This window comes from Taudactylus pleione, unplaced genomic scaffold (genome assembly GCF_031769625.1).
Source record: "Taudactylus pleione unplaced genomic scaffold, aTauple2 ptg000265l, whole genome shotgun sequence".
Classification (NCBI taxonomy): Eukaryota; Metazoa; Chordata; class Amphibia; order Anura; family Myobatrachidae; genus Taudactylus; species Taudactylus pleione.
In genome coordinates, this window is record NW_028284667.1 from 9,507,560 (window position 1) to 9,530,742 (window position 23,183).

General features: G+C 43.2%; 1 protein-coding gene across 1 annotated transcript in view; it reads right to left on the bottom strand.

The window, feature by feature from the left end:
- Positions 1–23,183, bottom strand: part of PRPS2 (phosphoribosyl pyrophosphate synthetase 2) — a 46,233-nt gene that overhangs the window by 11,821 nt on the left and 11,229 nt on the right. The window contains exon 2 of the mRNA XM_088481176.1: positions 16,173–16,356. Coding sequence (XP_088337302.1) covers positions 16,173–16,356 — 184 coding nt within the window. The remainder of the gene's footprint in view (positions 1–16,172; positions 16,357–23,183) is intronic.

The window sequence follows — 23,183 nt, forward strand, 5'->3', positions numbered from 1 at the left end:
AGGTGGCTCGACAAAGTACTGACTTTAGGGGGGTGAATAGTTATGGAAGCTGAAGTTTTCTGTTATGTTGTCCTAAATGTTGTTTGAGTCACAATATAAAATAAAAAAATCACAACTTCACAGTTGTAGGCATTTTATGTAGATGAAATGATGCACACCTTCAAACAATCCATTTTAATTCCAGGTTGTGAGGCAACAAAACATGAAAAATGCAAAGGGGTTGAATACTTTTGCAAGGCACTGTATATCTAGGCCTGGATGAGCCAGATCGCATATATGAAAATAGTCGTGAGACAACCCAAGAGACTACAAACCAGAGGTTTCCCTCCTACTTCATATTAAAGGAGTCGTCTAAGTAGCAGGCATAATCGGGGGATCTCATTACTATTCAGTGCATTTAAAACAGACATGTATCTGGGATTTGAGGGCAGGTGAGAGCATTTCAGGGGGTGTTCGGAGAAGAGGGTATATAACTTCCTGCTCACACCAGCACAATTAATTCAGGAGATAAGATTACTAATATTGTGGTAGGTAGTACCCTGTCCATTGGTTGTATAAAGGAGGAAAAGGATGCATGTTATAAAGATGGAAAGGTAGATTAGCAGGAAACTATAGAGCAGCGCAGAGTAGCGATTGTGCCGTCAATGCAAAGCTTCAGGTGTCATCTAACACATGGAGCAAAGCTACATCCAGTTTCTTTGAATACTTACACGTTTACTTTAAAATATTGTAGCTGATTTTTATTTAAAAACATGAAATAAAAGGGGAACTGTCCTATAGGATAGTGAATAATATATTGTCTAATAATTCTTTATTTGGGAAATCGTGCAACAAAATGTTTCCAAATGGCATGGTACAAAAGTAACTATTTAAAAATTCATGTGTACAAAATTCTTTCGTCTGGATGATTCAGTGAGGTCATCTTCCTGTTTATCAAATAGTCAGTGGTAGCAGACTAGCCAGTTCTGACGGCCGGCGGTTCGATTCCCGTCAGCGGCAGCCCGACAGGAGCAGAGTGCGACGCAGCGGAAGCCCGACAGCGCTGGAAATCCCGATCGTGGATAGGTAAGTATCCACTAACCTAACCTCCCTAACCCTCCTTAGGGGTGCCTAACCCTAACTTCCCCCCCAAGTGCCTAACCCTAATCCCCCCTCTAAGTGCCTAACCCTAACCACCCCCTTCCCCGCTGCCTAACCCTAAGTCCCCCCCGGGAGTGCCTAAACCTAACCCTCCCTCCCCCTAGCCTAACCCAAACACTCCCGGGGGGGTGCCTAACCCCAAGTCCCTCCCGGGAGCCCTAAACCTAACCCTCCCCCCCGTGGCTGCCCGCTCGCGGCGCCCGGCGTCGGGGAAATGCGGGCATCTACATCTAGACGCCCGTCTTTTCACCCTTGCTTGGATAAGACAGTCGGGAAGCCGGCTGCCGGTATATAGGCAGTCTGCTTCCCGTTCTGACAAATGTATGGGCATGCATGCTCTCACTGTACATTAATAGCCACAGGACTGTAAGATCTTCATTTTCATACAGGAAGGACATTTTAGTCTTACTGTAAAACTTAACACTACAATAACTTAATAAGTGAAGTGGAAGCAAGCAACTCCCTCACAGTACACAGTTCTCTTAATGGGAATGGGAGAGAGAGAGGAGAGAGGAGAGAGGATTCTATGTGCGTCGGCCAGAGTGTACCAGGGATATGTCTGTACGACGTTATTCACAGACAGTGTGTCAGCTGTGCTGCACAGTCGATGCCCAATATATCTGCAGACATATAGGGGCATCATGCTGTGTGTACGGGTGGTCAGCCAACCGCCCGTACACTTGCTGCAGAAGCTGCAGGGAGGGGGGTGCAATGCCCCCCGGCATATGATGGTTGTTCAGTGTGTATGAACCACCATCATCTACAGATATATCTGTTAGGTGTGTACCCAGCTTTACTTACTGGTTCGTGGGGGAGAGTCATCGCGGCAACAGCCGCACTTTATGGCACCCCAAACTTGCACACAAGCCCCTATTAGGCTGCGAGCAAAATTGTGCAAATTTGGGCTCAGAGCAGGCCGTGAGGGGTACGAGATGAGGTGCCGTTGCAGGCGTTTTAACACTGATTGAATTTGGTATTAACCTTGGAAAATAACATTGTATTCAAATACATACACTTTAATATATGTGGTTGGTCCCCCTTTTGCAAGTATAACAGCTTCCACTGTTCTTGGGAGGCTTTCCACAGGATTTTGGAGTTTGTGTGGGAATTCGTTCCCATTCTGTAGAGCATTTATGAGGTCAAGCACTGATGTTGGACGAGAAGGCCTGGCTTGCAATCTCCGTTGCAGTTCATCCCAAAGGTGCTCGATGGTGTTGAGGTCAGAGCTCTGTGCGGGCCAGTCAAGTTCTTCCACACCAAACCATGTCTTTATAGTCCTTGCTTTGTGCACTCGGCCAGAGTCATGCTGGAATAGAAGAGAACCTTCTCCAAACTGTTGCCACAAACTTGGAAGCATAGCATTGTCCAAAATGTCTCGTATCCTGAAGCATTAAGACTGCCCTTCACTGGAGATCAGGGGCCTAACCCTAACCCTAGGCGCTCGAATTTATATACCTCTGCCAACGGGTCTGATTGAAACACCGCAATTCAATAATTAACAGGTGTGGCCAAATATTTTTGTCCATATAGTATACAAAACACACACACTGAAATGCAGAGCTGTGGTAATAAAAAAAAAATAAAAAAAAAAATAATCCAGTATTAAGTCTTCGGGACCTCCATCAAGATAAATTTGCCAGAGGCAAATAGGCCTACTCTATTTTTTCCTACTAATAGACACAATGCAAGCAGGATCTTTAATAACATAGCAGTTATTCAGACTGGACCAAATAGAACGAATCCAGGGATGTCTGGCATAGTATAGCTCACAGGTTCTCAAACTCGGCCCTCAGGAGCCCAAACAGTGCATGTTTTCCAGGTCTCCTCACAGAATCGCAAGTAAAATAATTAGCTTCACCTGTGAAAATGTTAAAATGTGTCAGTGAGTAATGAATACACCTGAGCACCTGCTGGGTGACCTGGAAAACGTGACCTGTGTGGGGGTTCCTGAGGACAGAGTTTGAGAACCACTGGTATAGCCAATTCAGTTATCCCATGCAACAGCTGCAGTGACTTTGTATTGTAAAATACCAAGTTGGCTTTCATAACTTGCTGAGGCTTGGACATGGAGAGTTGTGCAGGAGGCTAAATATCATTGGGGTGATGGGGTTAATGCTCTGCTTCATCTAGAAATTGTTACACAGTTGTTTATAATATAGTTTTAGTTAAATGTACCCGTGACTGACCATACTTAAAACTTGTCCATGACCTTCACCAGTGCCTGTTTTCTAGATCTTCTTCCAGGATTAATATGGTTGCATAACCATTTTAATTATAAGTAGAGGTATGTGCATACAATTGCTGGAGCAGAGTAACCACACTTTCTACAAATATACACACAGTCCATTGCCTATTTTAAATGATTCTGCCTATTCAAACGGAAAATGAAGCTATAAAATTGTGCTGCATCTGAAAAAGCAACATTTTGAATGATCAAAAAAAACAAACATTTCTTAGTTGAAGCCATATATCTAATGTATTTGTTAAAATAACCTTTTTAAGGGTTTTTTTTTTCTGTTTAAGCATATTCAAGTTGAATGGCATTTCCCAATGATGTAAAAAATAAAACAAAAGACGTGTGATAGAGATAAACACATACATACACACACACAGATATACATACACACACATTAGATAAACAAGATAGGAGTCCATTCAACCAACAAAGTTATTTTCTTTTCTTTTAAAAGCAAACTGAAATTCCCTTTCTTGTATTAGCTATTGCTTTACATCCCTTTTTAAATGGATTTTCCTTTGTACAATTATATATTTATTTTTCAGTCCACAGACTTAGTGCAGGATTGTGTTGAGATTTTGCTCAAATTAAAATAGAGGAAGGAGCATAAAAATATACAACTAAAACCTGTCAGTCCATGGAACATTAACAAATGGGGATATTTCAATCCACTCCTGTCAACTGACAATTATTTACAATATAAGTATTTTTATTAAGTTATAAAAGCATACAAAACTCAATAGGAATAGCAAAACTTGGCTTCTGAGACACGCACAGGACAATAACAGTCGAGGGAGGCCTCTGGATCCAAGGCATAACAGGAAAGTTTCAAAGAGAACAAATTTTATAGGCACACTTTAGGATCTTGCAAAGGAATGTTTATCCCATTTCCCACCGCACAACTCCCCAGTAGGCAGCCAAATTAGCAATCAAGGGTCAGGATGACAACAGATGCCAAAAACCAGCCACATTTTGGGCAAGAGGTAGTGGCCAAATAACCAAATCAACCAACACCCACTTGAGTCCAGTACACACTGAAGTAGCTATAATGTAATCTGCTGGAATCTGGCATGCGCAGCGGCTGTGCTGGGAGATCGAAGCAGAAAGAACCAATCCTCTTCCAATGACCCAAGATCAATCTTCCACTTGTATCTCAAGGACTGCGATGCCCCTTCTCCAAAGCAGAGCAATAGAGAAGAGTAAATAGAGATACATTTCCTAGAGAGAAGGGTTTGCAGGTGATCCCGATAGGACAGGGACATCTCCCCTCCACTGAGCACATAACGAATGCTGCAGCTATCTATAAAATGGAGTAAGGAGTCAAGTCAGTCAGTACTGAGCTGACCAAAAAGGACCGGAAAACCCCATTCCAATAAAGCTGGCCAACTGTGGACATGTTACAAGACAGCCATTAAGACCCTCCAGACTAAAATTCAGGAAAAAAAAAACAAAACAAAAAAAACAGTATTGTTCCACAGCGAAGAACAGGGATCAATACTAGAGTCACCCATTATTTTTGCATGCCGCCTGCCAAACTCTACACACCTGCACCAGCATAGGGGGATGACCCACAAGGGAGGATCCAGCAAGTAGAAATTGAAGTGATATAAATGAAGCAGCATATCCCCACCTTGTGGTGCAGAAACCTGCTCCAGGAAATGTGTCAGCTGAGCAGCCACATAGTACCACCTCATATCGGGAAGAGCCAAATCCCCATTCCTCGACCAGTACACTGCGTTTTAGAGGCATATTAATCCAAATGAAAGGTCACATCTCCTGCTATGGCACAGAAAAGGGAAGAAACTAGAGCGTGCAAATACGTAAACTACATTGACCAGCGCAAGGGCATAGCATAAGACTCTGGTATAGAGAAAGTGGAGTAAAGTAAATACCAGACATATCCCAATTAAATATCACACAAAAAAGAACCAAAATCGTCAACCATTGGCAAGAGATGGCAAGGAACGCTGCATACTTGACAAAAATAGCAACATGTAATCAGCATAATGTGCAATCATCTCCTCACAGTCTGAGACCATTAGCTCAGAGACAGCAGGGAAAACTAATTGCACAGGCAAAGGGCTCTAACAATGAGGGCAACAGTGGACAACCCTACCTAGTGCCCCTACCTATTATAAAGGAACAATGTGGCTAGTATTTTCACATAGCTAGAAAAAGGATATTGGGTGGTAGGGTTCCAGATAAGCCGAATCCCTTCCAGGCTTGAAGAGCACTACAATAAAACGCCTACACCATAGAAGGAGGCAAGGAGCCGGCATTCAGTCAAGCCTCAATGAGTCTTGTACAGTTCAATGGTTTGTCCATCAAACCTAGACTATTTACCAAATGGAAATGATTTGGTGTCCTCCACCTCGTCAAGGTAGACAGGGGGGTCCAAATACATTTTACTGGACTCAGCAGTGTCAGGAGGGTGATTTGATCCAAATAAATATCCAAAAAGCCAGACAGATAATGAGCCTAGGTAGTATAAACTCAAGCAAATTACTCAGAAAACACCATAGCAATAGAGGGAGTATCAGTACATGCAGTTTCCACAGCATCAAAGAGTCCATGCACAGTGGGAGGAGTGAATCAGCTCTCGACATATAGGCCATAAATTTACTAGCCATGTCCACCTGAATATAGTAAACATGAGGAGAAGCCTGCACTTAGAATTATCATCAAGCAGAAAGTCAGTCCATTCTTCATAGACAACATGCCATTCTACCCTGCCGGACGACAGGAGAATAAATGTGTACCTCTACTCCAGGACGCGATACCTCTGCTCCAACTTAACCATCTTGATCTGAGCCACACTGGAAATCAAACTACACCGAGCAAAGCCTTAAATGCATCCAAAACTAAAGGAAGAGAAACCCCAATAGGATTAACAGTAAGACAATCCTTGGCTGGTCGCGAGGAGCTCGGAAGCGGTCGCCATCTGCATCAACCTGCTCCCCTGGGGAAACGCAAATTATGGGTCAATGGCTGTGGAGTGACCCAAAACCCCTCAGGACAAACACCAAGTCATTCCTAGAAAAGAGTGGTGGGAAGAGGTGAAACAGGAGTAACACTGAACACTAATTATGATGCTATGAATTCACTAAACCAATCATCAACATCTATTTATATGGCGCCACATATGTTCCGCAGCGCCTTACAAAGTACATTAACAAATAGGTTGACCACTGACTTACAGTACAATACAGGATGAGGACAAGGATAATATACATTGCTATATTAGCGACCATAACACCCAGATAAGCAACAAAGCTAAACAACCAAGTGTTAGGTGCCCTAGTGGGGAGTAAGAAGTAGATGAAAGAAAGTAAGGAGAAGCACAAGATGATAGAGTGTTCTGCTCGTAAGAGTTTACATTCATGGGAGGGGCAGACAAACAGGTGTGACACAGATGGGGTAGACAGGGAGGAAGGAGCATCTCAGTGATCACACTGGAAATGTGAATGACCCAGCATGTGTGAAGGGATGGAGTGGGGGCTATAAGTCCGCCTACCATTTACGTTATGGCCTAATACAGAGTTAAAATATCCAACAGAAATCACGGGAACATTAGGGAAAGTAGCCAGGAATTCACAACACTGAGAAAGAACCATAGAACTAAATACAGTGCTAGAGGGACAAAGGGGAGGCTTATCATTAGGCCCACGAACATTCCATGACAACCTTTACTATAGAAAATAGTCTAACAGCCAGCAGAAGACAGCCACCCCTAACCACAGGGTAACCCAAAACTATATATGCCAGCAAGTGTCTCACCAACAAATACAATCAGTCCAGTGTGTAAGAAAAAACAAATAAATAATAATAATAATAAATAAAAAAACAACAGTTAACACTTTCGAAAATCCAACTCCCCACATACCAAACCCCAAAAAGGGTAGGTCAAATCCACAACTAGGTGGCAATGTGGGGGCAGCTACACTTGCGCTCTTTAAGACCATGGCGCAGCCAGTCAAGGAATATGGAGCCGATGGTAGACTCCGAAACAGCAAACAATATAAATCCCAGACTTATGCTGGTACACACTATGCGATGTTGTTCAATCCGCCGACAAACGACATATCGAATAGTGCATCTGTGTATACAGAAGATGTCTGAGCAATGTTGTTCACAGACATATCTGGTCAGCTGTGCAGCACAGCTGATGCAGATATATTGGTACATCTGGCTGTCTGTACAGCCGACCACCCATATGCTGACCCAGGTTCCGTTGACAATGACGTCACTACTGATTCCTGTGGCCAGACATGTCAGGTGGTGTATTGGTAAGTGTGTATGCAGCATATTGTTTGTACATACCTCTTACCAAACCGTTAGATCGGTCAGCCCATCAGACGGCCAGCCATCGCTCAGGTGTGTACCCCAGCATAGGTAGGAGCAATAAAACAGGGAAATACAGAGAATTATAAACCAGCAGGGCAACATATTGCAACAAGCTTCAAAATAGATGTTATATTATTGATACTGTAAATTCCTAAGATGCAAGGTAGCAAAATAGTGGAATACTCAGATGAAACAGTCAGCCCAGGGAACCATTCAGTCTCAAAATCTGGCAATCGAGCCAAGATGCAACTGCATTAAGGGAATCAAAAAAGTAGGATCTTCCTTCCAACACCATCCACAAAGCAGCAAGAAAAAGCAAAGCAGAGGGTAGTAGTATATCCTGTAAACATCTGTTAACATGAACAAATCGTGCTCTGGACTCTTGATCTGTGGAAAAGTCTTGGAAAATAGCAACTAAATGACCTTGGGCCCTAGAAAGACTGAGAATAGTGTCACGGTCTTTGTAGTGCACAATTTTGGTTCTAAAAGTCCTTGGAAGAGCCCACAGGGGGAAAGCCCTAGTAGGTATTCGATAAGCCCTTTCAATAGCAAATTGAGGAGTAAACACATCCTGTCCATGTGGTAGTTAACCAGGATTCTAGGAAGTGCTGTGAGCACAACTCTTTTTTCAGGCAAACTGAGCAGACTAATGTTATTGCTACAAAAGCAGCCCATAATATCAGTGAGTTTCTGATGAAACGCTATAATCTGGGTTTCAAAAGTCAGCCAGCCAGGTAGATGTGCCGCATTGTTTTCTAAAGTAAAAATAAGATTTTGTGTCTTACCAATGCATATCTTATTAGATAAGGGAAATACCAATTTGGACCTCCGCAATTCGGTCTGTCACCCACTTCTCAGATACCATGATAGCTTGCAGCAACTTTTCCATACCAACTGCTGGAGGTTCAGGTGGCAAAGCAAACAGACTTTGTCTAGAGAAAGTTGCAGAGCCAGCAGCAGCAGTGCCAGAGTCCTGAGAAGGAGCAGTGTGGGAGAACTTGCCCGGCACCAACCAAGGTGGACTTATGACTCGAGAACAATGTGTGAGGAGTAAAATCAAGAAGCACAGTAACGTCATCCCTCCAGCGGAAAGAAGTAGTTCAGGAGTTACAACACTACCGGGCCAGGTGGTGGTAAGAATACAGCAGCATGGAAGCAGGTAAGTAGCTTACTACTACTAGAGCACATACCCTGCAAGTAGCTGTCCATACAGAAGGAGATCCATGCATGATGGCGGTGGGTGCGCTAGTCAGGTCACAGCTTCACACCACCAGTCCAGAGCAACAGACACAGGTCGTCCGCAAGGAGAAGTAAGCGTCCAATTCGCACCAAACACACCAGGAAGACACTGCGGACGAACGGAACTACAGCAGAGACGAAGCCACGCCCTTATACCCCAATCTCCGTCATGACACTCAGGAACTGTAACCAGGCACAGTAGAGAGCCCGGAGGAACTGTAACCAGGGACAGTAGAGAGCACGGAGGAACTGTGGAGTAAACACCCCACTGTGTAGACCAAAAGGTTACAAGCAGGAGTCTACCCACAGGATAAGCCGCAGGATATTCAGGCTGGAAAGCGGAGTGACTCGCATCCTAATCCATGCTTAGCCAGGCCACGCTCCCTGACAATTATTCACATTTAATAAAGTATTTTAGATAAAGGGCCAAATTTAATAGTTACTTCTTTTTCAGCAGGATTCAAAGTGGCATTTTTTTTTTTTTTTTTAAAAGGAAAATTCAACCTGGTTTTGCCCTTAAAAACACAACACTTTAAATCCCACAACAAAATCGTAGAGAACTCAGGACCTTTTACATTTGGCCCTGTTCCGATTTTAACAGGCTTGGATTAAAAAAAAAAAAAAAAAAAAAGAAAATCTGTAACTACTGTAGGAATGGGTATGAAATACCGCCGGCCGCATGGTTCGATTCCCGTCAGCAGCAGCCCGACAAGAGCAGAGTTAGAAGCAGCGGAAACCTGACAGCTCTGGAAATCCCGATCGTGGATAGGCAAGTATGTACTAATTTAACCCCCCTAACCCTCCTTAGGGATGCCTAACCCTAACTTCCCCCCCAAGTGCCTAACCCTAACCACCCCCTTCCCCGCTGACTAAACCTAAGTCCTCCGGGGGGGTGCCTAACCCTAACCCTCCCTCCCCCTAGCCTAACCCTAACCCTCCCGGGATGGGGGGGGTGCCTAACCCTAAGTCCCCCCCGGGAGCCCTAAACCTAAGCGCAGCTGTCCGCTCGCGGCGCCCGGCATCGCTACGATCGGGATGCCGGGCGCCGGTCTCCCGGCGTCGGGGAAATGCGGGCGTCTACATCTAGACGCCCGGCATTTCACCCTTGCCGGGATATGACAGTCGAGAAGCCGGCTGACGGTATTTAGACAGTCGGCTTCCCGATTGCTTCCCCTACTGTACACACTTGTTTCCTTGATAATTACAATCCATAGAGTACTACAAAAAAAAAAAAAAGTTTCAGAGACTGAAAACATAACAGACAGCATTTCCACTCACTAGATAAAGGTTATTTAAACATTATTGTAACACAGCTGGTAGAGCAATGTTTACTGTTGTAAAGCAGATAAAAAAAAAAAAAAAAACCACCTTGAGACCAGTTCTCGTTACGATAAACTGCAGCAAAAAAACTGTTTACTTTAAAGAAAAAAAAAAGTAATTAAAACATCAAAATTGTTCCTATGTGAAAAATAACTGAGTAATACTAAGAATTCTGGGTTTAAGTTTATTTGAAACAATCTGAATTGTACATTCTATGCATTTATGATAGGAATATCACTAAATACTAACCATAAAGGAGAATAGGCATGTTTTGCACTTGCCTAAAAGACACATTTAAGTAAAGGTTTTTGGTTAAAAACAATAAAAAGTGAAGAGCCACGCACATTTCATAAAAGTAGCATGTTTCATGTAACCCTGAGTAAGTAACAAAGAAATCATTGAGGGCAGAAGTGTAATGGAAAAAATACCTCTCTCTCTTATCAGGTCATGTACTGAATATCCTGAAAGACCACAACAGCTAAAAGAATAATATGTTTATAATTAACGGATTCTGTATGTAGACTACCATTCTTGGTATCTTCTTAGGAGAAGTAAACCAGGATGACAACTCTTTGAAAATAAATGTTATCGTTTACCATCCTCTTCTCTGGCCAGAGTAATACAGACCACAATTAGCTCAGCGGGCAAATGAGCGTCAGGGACAATGAGAAGCTGCATTACTCTGGCCAGAGATTACTCTGGTTGGCCCACAGCCCCGGTTTCCCATTTTATCCCTAGTGTGTCAAAGCCCCGATTTGCAGCTATACAGAAAATATAAACAGAACGTACAGATGTGTCCAAATAAATCTATCTTCCGTGTCCTACAAATCACATTACACAACGCATGAACACTGCGTGACTCTGTAGCGCCAAGCATTTTTTTGTGCTACTTTTTCCCTTCAAATGAGTCTTATTCGCAGTGATGGACAACCTAATACACCTTAGGGTCAGCATCCTCTAGTATTCAAAAAGGGCTGCATGTAACGTTTAGTCTATAACATACAAACCAGGCAAAACAGCAGGTAGGAGCTGTAAGTGAAGGCTTGGAAGGCAGTAAGCAGCTCCAAGTCTGCTTGTTGCCTATTAATGATTTTAGGGTTTCTAAAAATATGAATATTTCTGCAAAATGTTTCCAAATGTTGAATTTCAGATAGATGTGTCTTCTTACATCTAGCCTCCTTGCGCGCTAAACAGCCCTATTCGTCGCGCCATGCCGTGACTGTAGCGTCGAGAGTCTTTTCATGCACCCTTTTCCCTTCAAATGAGTCTTATCCGCACAGGGTTTGGAATAGAACGCACAAGCAGCTTCTGTTTATTAAAATCTGCTGTATTGCCAGGATAGTATGTTCTAGACAGCTGACCCTAAAGTGTATTAGGTTGTCCATTACTATCTTCTATACAGTCTTCTATAAAGCCAATTGTATTTTAGGATTAATGTTCCTTTAACATTGATAAGTCTACATATACAAAGCTGATTCATTACACCCAAACTCTGTCCTCATGGAATCCTTAAGTAACGATTTTTTGAATGATTTGTCGATAACGACGTAGTTATCGTAAAAAAAAAAAATAAAATCATTCAGTTTGTGTGTTATAACTATGAACAATAATCACAAATGCGCACTCACGTTTGCAGTTATCGTTCATTTCAGACTGTCCAACATGACTATTTTCATTAAGAGAAGGAACATTGGCCCTCATTCAGAGCCGTACGCTCTGAGCAGAGCGCACGCTCTGAATGAGGGCCGCCCTCCATGAAAATGGAGCGTCCTCCTGGACGCTCGTATAGCTGTGGGTCACCACCCACAGCCTATACGAGCGTGCATTTTGATGGCCGCGATGGTCGTGACCATCGCGACCATCGAAACAGCGAGCCGGAGCCTGCGGTTGAGGTTTTCAACCGCAAGCTCCGGAGTGATTTTGGCTCTATCAGAGCCAAAATCACCCCCACTGACATCACTAGTGATGTCAGTGGGCCGGCTTCTGATGGGAGGCGTTCCCGTTCCACCAAAGGGGGCGTGCTGTCAATCAACATCGACAGCACGCCCCCCTTGATCAGACACAACGAGCGAAGGACTTTCCTTCGCTCGTCGCGTCTGGCGCATGACGGAGCTCCCTCCGTCGTGCGCATGCTCAGTGCATAACATCGACCCACTTGCGAGCGGACAGCCGCTCGCGAGTGGGTCTGAATCAGGCCCATTATTCGTTCAATACTCTTCAAAAAATAGTTCATTTTTTCAAGGGAAAATCTGACAGAAAATCGTTCGTTACAAAATCGTTACGTGTGTATGCACCTTAAGTGTGTTTTCAAGGTATCCTCAAGAAAAATTGGTACCACATGTAGATCTATTGTGTTAGTCAATTAATACACCTGTGCTCCAACTAAATGATCTGATAAACATGCACTGTTAAGCTGGCCACACACTAGACCAACTTACATCCAACCATCCAACTAGTTGATTGGTTGGAATGAAAATCTGGTAAGGGATGAAAGCAAATGACAATCAGCAATTTGCTCCCAAACATCGGAAAATGGACTAAAAACTGTTGTCTGAACAAATTGTTTAGATCAAACATTTAAAAAACTCGTCTGACCGACCATTTTCATCTGTTTTCTGGCATTTAGGAGCAAATTGCTGATCATCAGTTACTCCCATACATTACCAGATTTTCATTCGAACCAATCAACTAGTTGGCTGGTTGGATGAAAGTTGGTCTAGTGTGTGGCCAGCTTTAGTGTTCCGTACGGACTGGAGTTAAGACTATTACACATTTCAACTGAGATGTCACTTCAGCAGGCATAGGAGTAATGTTCAGGGATCCCTACACAAAAAGAAATTGTGTGCACACACAATAATAGTTGACAGAACCAACAGTTCATAATCTATGGGGGCAATTCAATTATCCTTGATGTGTGGCAGCTGCACACATCGCAATCACAGCAGAGTTAAGGCCCCCATACATTAGAGATTGCAGAAATCGTGCAATTTGCAATCAATTTCTGATGTATGGGGGCCTTAACATGACTTACTGCACAACCTTAGAAGTGTAAGGTAAGGGACCAATGTCGCACCTGCAATATGCCTCACCACAACCATTGTTTTTCATTTAATTGCCCCCTATACAAACTCCAAATTCTTAAAAATGTGAGGAAAAAAAAAAAAAACCACGACTGTGGTCTTCACCATTAGTTGACGCTTCCACCTTTGTGTAAAATTGCACTGTGTTAATGCACACAACCAGTAAGATACATTGGGGTTTATGCTACTTTAAAGCAGATTGGTTGCTGTGGGCAACTTCTCCATGCTTTTTGCTGCTTGATACATAAGCCCCATTATACTGATAAAGCCCAAAGAAAAATCTTAAGAGCGGTATGCAATTAGCCCTGAACATTATTCGGACGCTAATTGACCCCCACAATCGGTGAAAAAATTATTTTTCACCGATTATCCTCAATTTTTTTTTCCACCCTATTATATTATTTTGGTCGAAATAATAGGATAGTTCAACCGAAACCACACAGGTGCCGTGATAAGATCACAGACCTATATGCTTTCGCCTTTTTTCTGGTGAAAAAAATGGCAATTATCGGGGATTTTTAGGACACATTAGGTCCCGAAAAAAAACCTGATAAGTGCCGGCGTCAGGCCGACTTCGGGGCTAATTAAGTTAGCCACGGGAGAGGTAATTAGACGCGGTAATTTACCCCCCTTAATAGCTAACTGATACAGTGAGAAAAGCATGGATACAAATCTATGGATGGAAGCTCTAAATTGACACACCAAGATATTTCACCTGGGCAAAAGTGAATCATGCCGAAATGCACACAATACAGCTCAAACCACAGCTATAACATGTAAAAATCTACAAAAGTTTATTGCTGTAAAGTTGGTTAGATTAGTCAATACAGTGTAAATGATTATAACAGCAAAACATTGCTTCTAATCATGCTTTGAATTATTCCCCAAAACAAGGTGTACCCAGAGGCAGAACAGCATGCCAATTTATGCAGCGATAAGCAGATCAAATTCTAATATGAGCATTTGCTGTGAGAGTCCTTACACTAAATGATGAGCACTGGGTGATATCTGCATTAAAGGCGGGGGGGAATTACTTGCCTACCTATTGGACCTATAGAGCATGGGTCTTCAACCTTTGGCCCTCCAGCTGCTGTGGAACTACAGATCTCAGGAAGCCCTGCCACAGTTTTAGCATGCTGTTATATCAAAACGGTGGCCAGGCATTCTGGGATGTGTAGTTCCATAGCAGCTGGAGGGCCAAAGGTTGAAGACCCCTGCAGAGGGATCCACATCTGGGAGGAGAAGGATATGGATAGACCCGGGTTCACCACTCTAACCTCCAAGTGTGCCTTTCTCAAAAGGCCAAATCTGGTACGGAGGAATCCCCCAAATATTTGGTGGTTTCTAATTATTCTTTGTATTTTGTTATTGGATTTTATTACATTAAATATTAAAATAAATGCCATTGATCATTCACTATGTGGAGCTGGATCTCATTTTTTTTGAGGTACCACATCAACGATTAATGACGTATCCAAGTGAAGTGACATAAAAGGGAGTGTTCACTGGACGATTGGTCATATCACTCTGAAATACGGACTTGCAATAAGAAGTCTCTTCCTACAGATTATTGGTACTATTGATGCATGTACCTTTTGACAGTTTGGTCCTGAGACTACCCCGACTAGGGGAGCGCATAAATCCACTTGTGTATATTTGTGTGACGTATAGTAGTGGTTGGTGTTCTCCACTTTGGGTTTTTAGCGGCACCCCGTTTTAGGAGAACAACTGGTATACAACATTTTTGTTTTGAGTATAATATATATATATATATATATCTGACTGTCTGAAAATAAAAAAATAAATAAATAAAAAAGGCATGGACTACAGGATGTGGTGATTACATTTTCTTCCAGAGGTGAAAGGGGCACCACAGCCTTCTGGTAAAGAAGTGATGGAGCTGTGCATGAGCCACGGTATAAATAAATAATAATAATAATAAAAAAAAACTATGCTCTAGAAATTAATTAGCTAAATAAAATAGGAGAATGGGTTTTGTGCCAGTCTTCATGTGAGCAGGTAGTGAACGCTGCAAAATTTAAATTGCACATTTAGGTTTCTAGAATCTCACCTACCATGCTATAAGCAGGCTATTCAACCATGTACCACAGCACCCACTTCATCTGATCACAAGCTTTATATTAGGTCATATTGAAAATAAAGTGTTTTGCTCCTCCACCTATCCTAGTAACCTTCCTACTTGCAGGTCCACCTTGTGAATGAGCATGCTAGATTGTTTTTGCCTAGATAAGGAGTTTAAATACTGAAGGGTGCATACACACCAGGACAATAGCGGCATGATTTGGCCAAATCGGGCATACTGTGCAGTGTGTATGCCAGCTTTACGCGCTCCCTCTGTCGCATGCGATAACGTGTGTTGGCTGTGCTGCACGTCCAATCGCACGATATCGCATGCGAGGCTGTACATATTAATGAAGGATGGAACAGTGATCGTTCAGTCTTTCATTAAATCTTTTAAATGTGTACCGGCAATCATGAGATGTCCAGTGTAAAGGTAAATTGCCCTGAACATTGGCACGATTGGCGGTCGTTTAGGTGTGTACCCAGTCTATAGTCTAAAGAGTTGTGTGATTGGATAGCAATGTCTGCTCAATCTCCTGCTTCTTCACAAAGAATGTGTGTTCTGGAGGGTTGAGGACCATTTGTAAGACCCCTGTAAAATTCTATTGACCACTGAAGTGAACTGATCAAAGCTACAAACTGGTTTTTACTGGTCACCTTTGCAGCTCTGTTATCACAATGAGCCTCACTTGGAGACCAAAAAATTGTTAAAGAAAAATGCAGTAGCTTACCTTGTCTTTCTTATCTTGGCGAGCATACGGAAAACATGGAATGACAGCAGTGACCCGAGATGAAGAGGCAATCTTGCAAGCATTTATCATGATGAGGAGCTCCATTAGGTTGTCATTAATCTCCCCACAGCCACTCTGTATGATGTAAACATCTTCCCCCCTCACGCTCTCACCGATCTCTACACTACAAGAACCGAAAAGAAATACAATTTAACGTATGCATGAAGCAAGTCATGTACAATAAAGAACCCCAAGTTTTTCATGTGGTAAATAAAATGCATAATACATGTGTACCTGGCAGGAAGGTAAAGCCTGGCCAAAAAGGATATACAGGCACTTGCAGTTCCTCAGTAACAAAGTTTCAATAAGAAAAAAATGTTACTGCATTTTCCCCGCTTACCTCAGCAAGTAATGCATTTGCATAGGCTTCATTTCAATGTGAGATTATACAGATTTTTTTAAAAAATTTTGGTGGGAGATGTACTAAAGCCTTGGCAAGAGATAAAGTATCAACCAGTCAGCTCTTAACTGCAATATTTCACATACACAGCCTGTAAACTGACAGGAGCCAATTGGTTGGTACTTTATCACTCTCGAAGGCTTAATACATCTCCAAGTAATAATTAAAAAATGGTGCAAATTTACATTTGGGAAATCGCTGTGTAAATCACAAAAAAAACGAGATGTGCTCAAAACCAAGCTTTGATATCCCCCTTAGCAATCCTGTAGATAACAAGGTTTGCATAAGTGGCATAATGCATTAATGGCGGGATAGACCTATTAAAGGATTGCTTTGCCAGAATATCTAGAACAATTAATTTCTAGTTTCTATTAAATATAAACAGTATATAAAGTGTACAAAACAGGGAAACTATGTACAGTAAATAAAGAAACTGGTTTAAGTAGTTTGTTTAATATACAATTATTCAATTTACTCCCCAATACAAAAAAAAAAAAAGTGGCTTGGAATGGTCAGTATGGTAGCACTATGTATAACATCAGTACTCTGTCTTCACTAGGCTTTCCTTATAAACAGCCTAGGAGCAAGACCACACTGTACATGCTGACTTAAGCTGGGCACACCTTTTCGATCAGAGGTTGATTGGGTAAAATGCTCCCGATCAGCCATGCAGTGTGTCCCTAGCGTGACCCCGTCAGCTGCAACAGAGTACCTTACACACTGTGCAGACATAGCACAGTGTACGGGCTTCTATGGGATCGGGAGGTACAGCCGTCAAATTTTAAACAGAACATAAGATGCTACCTCCTGATCCCGACCGTTAAAAGCAGTTTATCGGCTAACGCTCCTGCAACGGTACAGCATACACACACATCGGATGATCGGGCCAAGGATTGTAAAGGGATGTAGTTATGGCCGCTAGTCTCAATACAGACATCGAAATCCTGACAAGAGACTAAAGATGGTGTCGAAAAACCAACGCCTATCTTATTTCCAACACTGGAACGCCAGCCAGAACAAGGTAAGTCCAGGGCGCCCACAGGACGGGGAGGGTTAGGCACCCCTTGGAGCATTAGGCACCCCCCTACGGGAGGGTTAGGTCCCACATTTAGGTGGACACATCTGGCCTGCGTTCCCCAGATGGCGAGGAATGCAGGCCGGACAATATCGCCTACAGAGAGGAAGTGACCGCTGCCAGGAGAGTAAGGTAGGAATAGGGACAGTTAGGCAGAGGCTCCCTGCGTCTCCAACAGAGCACACAAGCACTGCCAGGCACAATCCATCCTCAGCCTCCGCTGCCCAGCTCCATAACTGCAATATAAAGAGCTATAAACATTCATGTTTTGTACTATGTTTTATTTCATTTTAAGTGTATCAGCATTGCCTTTTATTTAACTTCATCGATGATCTCATTACAAGCTCTAAGTTTTTAAAATACCTTATTTTTATGAAGCTGCTAATATTATTTAGCATGGATCACATAACTATATCGGTCATTGAAAAGTGACAGGTGATTTGTTGGTACTTTATCTCTCTAAGATTTGATCAATCTCCCCCTTAATCAGTTTTGATCCATTCCTTCATAGTCTCCAAGTGTCAAGAAACATATACACACACTGAAGCGCCTTACAAGCTAAAAATCCAGAGCAAGCCAATTCATTGTGCCTTTTCCCTACCAAAATGTTGTACTTATTTTTAAAATAGCATTCTTGCTTGATAGCAACATTTCTATGAAAATACAAGATAGGAAATTGTAAACACTGTATGCAAATATTAGAGTCTGGACCAATGCAACAGCCAAATGTTTTCAATTTGCCATTTCACACACTGATAGCTGCTAGAGAAGTCAGAACACTACAGCTGCACAGAAAAGCACTTACTGTTCCCATAGAAAAAGAGAACATACCTGGGGAACATGTTACACACTATTTATAGAAATAAAGTTATGCTGTGTGAACGGCCATTTGTACCTTGATCACCTCTGGCAACCAGTCTCGTTGCTCTACAGGCAGTATTTCCCAAGCTATGTGAAGGTCATACACACAGACAGAACAATATAAATGGAACAGGACAGAGTGATAAGAATATTGTGTATTTTCTCGCAGGAAAAGACAGTGTAAGAACACATACGCTTGCATCATTAATGTTGCACATACAAGTGCCTATACCAGTGTTGGCTAACCTTGACACTCCAGCTGTTGTGGAACTATATATCCCAGCATGCCCTGCCACAGTTTTAGCATGCCCTAATAGCAAAACTGTAGCAGTGCATGCTGGGTTATGTAGTTCCATAACAGCTGGAGTGTCAAGGTTAGCCAACACTGGCCTATACCCTGCCTTTCAGCTTGAACCATGTGCCAGGAGTCTAGCTAGACAGGGCAACCACACCACTTGGGTAGGGGCGTTTTACATAGGGTTACAATGATTTTCAGCACCCTGTTTGTGACCAAAAATGATATGATTAATTTAGATCTGATCATTCTTTGGTATTACAATACTGTCAGGGGCACACACATGGAGAGTTGTGGTCAATTTAACACTATCAGTGCCAGGAACACTGCATTTGTCACCATTATAAATCTAGCAATTATTTTGACACACAGGAATAATTCAATACGAGAGGGCGGGGTGCAAACTACTTTTACACATATCAACCTCCCTTAACCACAATGAGATTTAGATTTTAGGCTTCACCATTAAAAATGCTTTGTTTTAACGTTACTAGGTTTAGTGAAAAAAAAAAAAAAAAAGATTTGCCTTCACAATAATCTGTTGTGCTACTAATGCTGCAAACACACTGGGCGATGTGTGTATGCGGCGATATAATCTGCGGCGGGGATGCCGACAACCACACTTACCAATGTCGGCCACAATAAATGACAGCGGGGAAGGGGGAGGGGCAGCATGACAGGGTTACCCATATCCCCAGATTGAGTTGCATGTTCAGCCGACTCGGGATATCATTAACGACCCGCGGGAGCGCGGTATCAGTATGATTTACCCGACAGCGGCTGCACGGCAGGGGTGAAAATCCTGATCGTCTAAGGTAAGTATTCCCTAACCCTATTCTACCCCCTATCCCTTTCCCTTCCCTTAGGGGTGCCTAACTTTTACCTCCCCAAGTGCCTAACCCTAATGCTCCCTTCCACACCACCTAAACCCAAGTACCTCGGGGGCGTAAAAACCTCCCCCCCCCGGGAGTGCCTAACCCTAACCTCCCAGGGGGGTGCCCCCCTGGGAGCCCTAAACTAATCCCCACGGCTGTCCACGCCCGACTTAACTTTGATCGGTAAGCCGGGTGTCGGGCTCCCGGCGTAGGTCTAATGACAGGCGTCGGTATTTCGACGCCTGTCATTAGACCCCTGCTGGGATTAGACAGTCGGGAAGCCAGCGGTCGGGATTACGTCTGCTATCCCGGGAGCGCACATAGTTTGTAATTCAGTGCACACACACTGGACGATATGAACGATAGCGATATCGTTATAGTTGTTCATAAAAATCATCTAATGTGTATACACTAACGATTTCATTACAATTGCTTCTGTAGTACTTTTTCCCCCCCCCTCACATGATGCTCACATTTTGAGGACATTGGCTGATGCACTAGAGTGTACCAGTGAGTTTGGAGTCACTAACCTAAATATGGTATCTCCATTAGGAAGATGGCAGACAATAGTGCTTGCAGATGCTTTGCCACTGAACCGATCACTGTGTCACCAATTAAATTACAAGACTGCTGCTAGTGCCATGATCAGGTTGATTTGTAGCATTTAATATTTTGTTGTTTTGGCCAATGCATTATTCCAGAGTAAAAAAAAAAAGCTGTTATAGATTGTCCAAACTAAATATCTATGCACAACTATGGGGAGGGCTAGGTTTAGCGCACCCTGAGGGGAACTTAGGTTTAGGCAACGAGGGAAGGGGGGTTAAACCTAACCCTAAGAGGGTTGGGTTTAGGGGGGTTAGGTTAGTTATTACTTACATGAGGACGATCGGGATTTCCAGTGCTGTCGGGCTGCCGCTGCCGGGAATCGAACCGCCGGCCATGCGGCAAGTGGTATTTCATACCAATTCCCACCAGAGTACATTTCAGAGTGAATTCTCTATAGACCTACACCTTAAGTGCAGTTTGTAAAGTGTCAGTAAGTGACCCCTGTGTGTAGGTAGTGTTCATTCTAGCACCCTGCACCTGTCACAACCCATGCAGTTTTTCTTTCCTGCCTGTGGTATCGCTCTCTGCGCTGGAGCTTCTAGCACACTCAGCAGAGGCAACAAACTGCTGAGATTCAGACCAGAGTGTTCTAGAAGCTCCAAAGCAGAGAGCAGCACCCCAGGCAGGAAAGAGGAACTGCACTGGTTGTGACAGGTGCAGGGTGCTAGAATGAACATTATTGGCCTAAAGTGCACTACTGAAAGCAGATTCCCGATGTTTGGGAATCAGCGCAGGCACCAGACCCATTCTGCACATGTGGAGAAAGGGTCTGCAAACCTGCACGTAAACTGGCAGCAGACTGTCAGTGATTGACAGTCTACTGACATTTGGGGGGCAGAAACAGCCTTCGTTACCCGAAACAGATGCGTGTCGCCGCTGTAGCGGGGAGGGAAGAGTCCAGGATCTCGGTCGACTGACGGAGATTTCCTGGCTTCTTCCCCTAAACTGCGGCGGCCGGCTACAGGACACCATGGGTCACCGCAGCCGGCTGATGGCACGCAGATTATCCGATGCTGCGTTGGACAACACAGCTCAGATAAGCAATGCACAGGAGGCGTGATGCTGTATTACCATATCTCCAAGGATCGCAATTGCAAAGCTGCCTGCGTGCATACATAATACATCTATAGCCTGCGTGCAGCTTTGCAATTACGATCCTTGCAGAATCAGGACCATGTGTGTTTATACGTATAAAATATATAGTTAGTTAAACAAAACCTTGACATCTTGGCATTCAAGTGCATCCCTTTATTGTAGCAGTGTACTAGTACACTGCTACAATAAAGGGATGGGCTCTTTCAGTAAGAGAATGCTCCATCCCATAAGCAGACTTCTGAGCAGATGCATACTGTAACTAGCTTAATTTGCTCATCTAAACGTACAGGAAACATGAGCAGGGTGCTCCTAAGCTAATGGACACCTATCGCATGGACTGTACAGTCAGTACATACTGCCCTACCCCCAAGTCAGACGTAAATCCAGTTAGCCCTTGATGAAGTCAACCTTATTTGTTGGTAAATGGTTGGAGCAAGGTTTACCTAAAAAAATCACATCAGCCATCTGCCTTGTTTTACTATAAATAGCAATTTACATAGGTATATATTTCACATGACAAACTTCTGTTACTAGATAAGATTATTGAAAGACAGACAGATTATTAAAAAGGTTAATAGTTAAGGACTTTGGTTGTGCTAAATAGTAACCGTCATAAATTTCTATATTACATTACACTACCACTGGCACACTTGTTTATAGAATGATACAAGAAGGGCATAACCTATAGGTTATGTACATTAAATTCTTGACAGATACAATAGTTTATTATAAACTACAAGTCAGAGGATATAATTGATTAGGATATTTTCAGAAACTTACTGCAGTCAAGCAAATTATGCAAAGTGAGAACAACTTTGCATCCCAGGCATTTGGAAATGTTAACCTATTTGAGGCTGCTGAATACTAAAGTAAGCAAATGCTCTCTAGATGGAATTGGTATGTAATGCCAGCGGCTGAATAGCCGCCGGATCAAATACAGACAGCGAAAGACAGACGGTTCGAAATCCCGCCGGGGGGTGGCAAGTACCCTAACCCTCCACTCTCCCTAGCCTAACCCTCCCTTAATGGTGCCCAAGCCTAACCCCCCTTCCCCTAGCCTAACCCTCCTGGGTGGGGGATGCCTAACCCCAAGTCCCCCCGAGGGTTCCTAAAGCTAAACCCCCCCCCCGCCACTAGAACCTAAGACACCCGACTTGCCTTCGTTCGGTATGCCAAGTGTCAGGATTTCGTTGTGGGGCTAATGATAGGCGTCGGGATAGATAGATAGAAGTAAGCTAACCTGGTAACCATGGCGTCTTAGAAGCAACAAGATCAGGTAAAGCATAGGGGATTATATACAATGTCAAGTCATGATGTATGAAAGGTTGGTGTTGATGAAAGATTTGTAGGTAAGGGTGAGTAACTTCAATTGGATTCTGGAAAACTCAGGGAGCCAAGTTTAGGAATTTGCAACATTGTATGGCAAGATGTTGAGCAGTGAGGGAGAAAGCTCTTCCAGCAAGAATATCAATGGATGACCTACATTATATAATAAAATATAACATTTTCTGGAATAATGGAAGGCTAGGAGCCTGCAAAGTCAACAGCTATGAGTGACCACACTGCTGCACACCCATTTGCTTTTATTTTGCAAATATCTAGAGCAGGATTGCTGGGTAGAGAGCATTCGATTATACACAGATTCCCCCCCCACCTCCCTTAATAGAAACAGAATGCTGAGAGTTTCCCAGAGCACCTGTTTCTGTAATAGAGGGGGGCATTCATGGATGGTTGGTGAGAGATA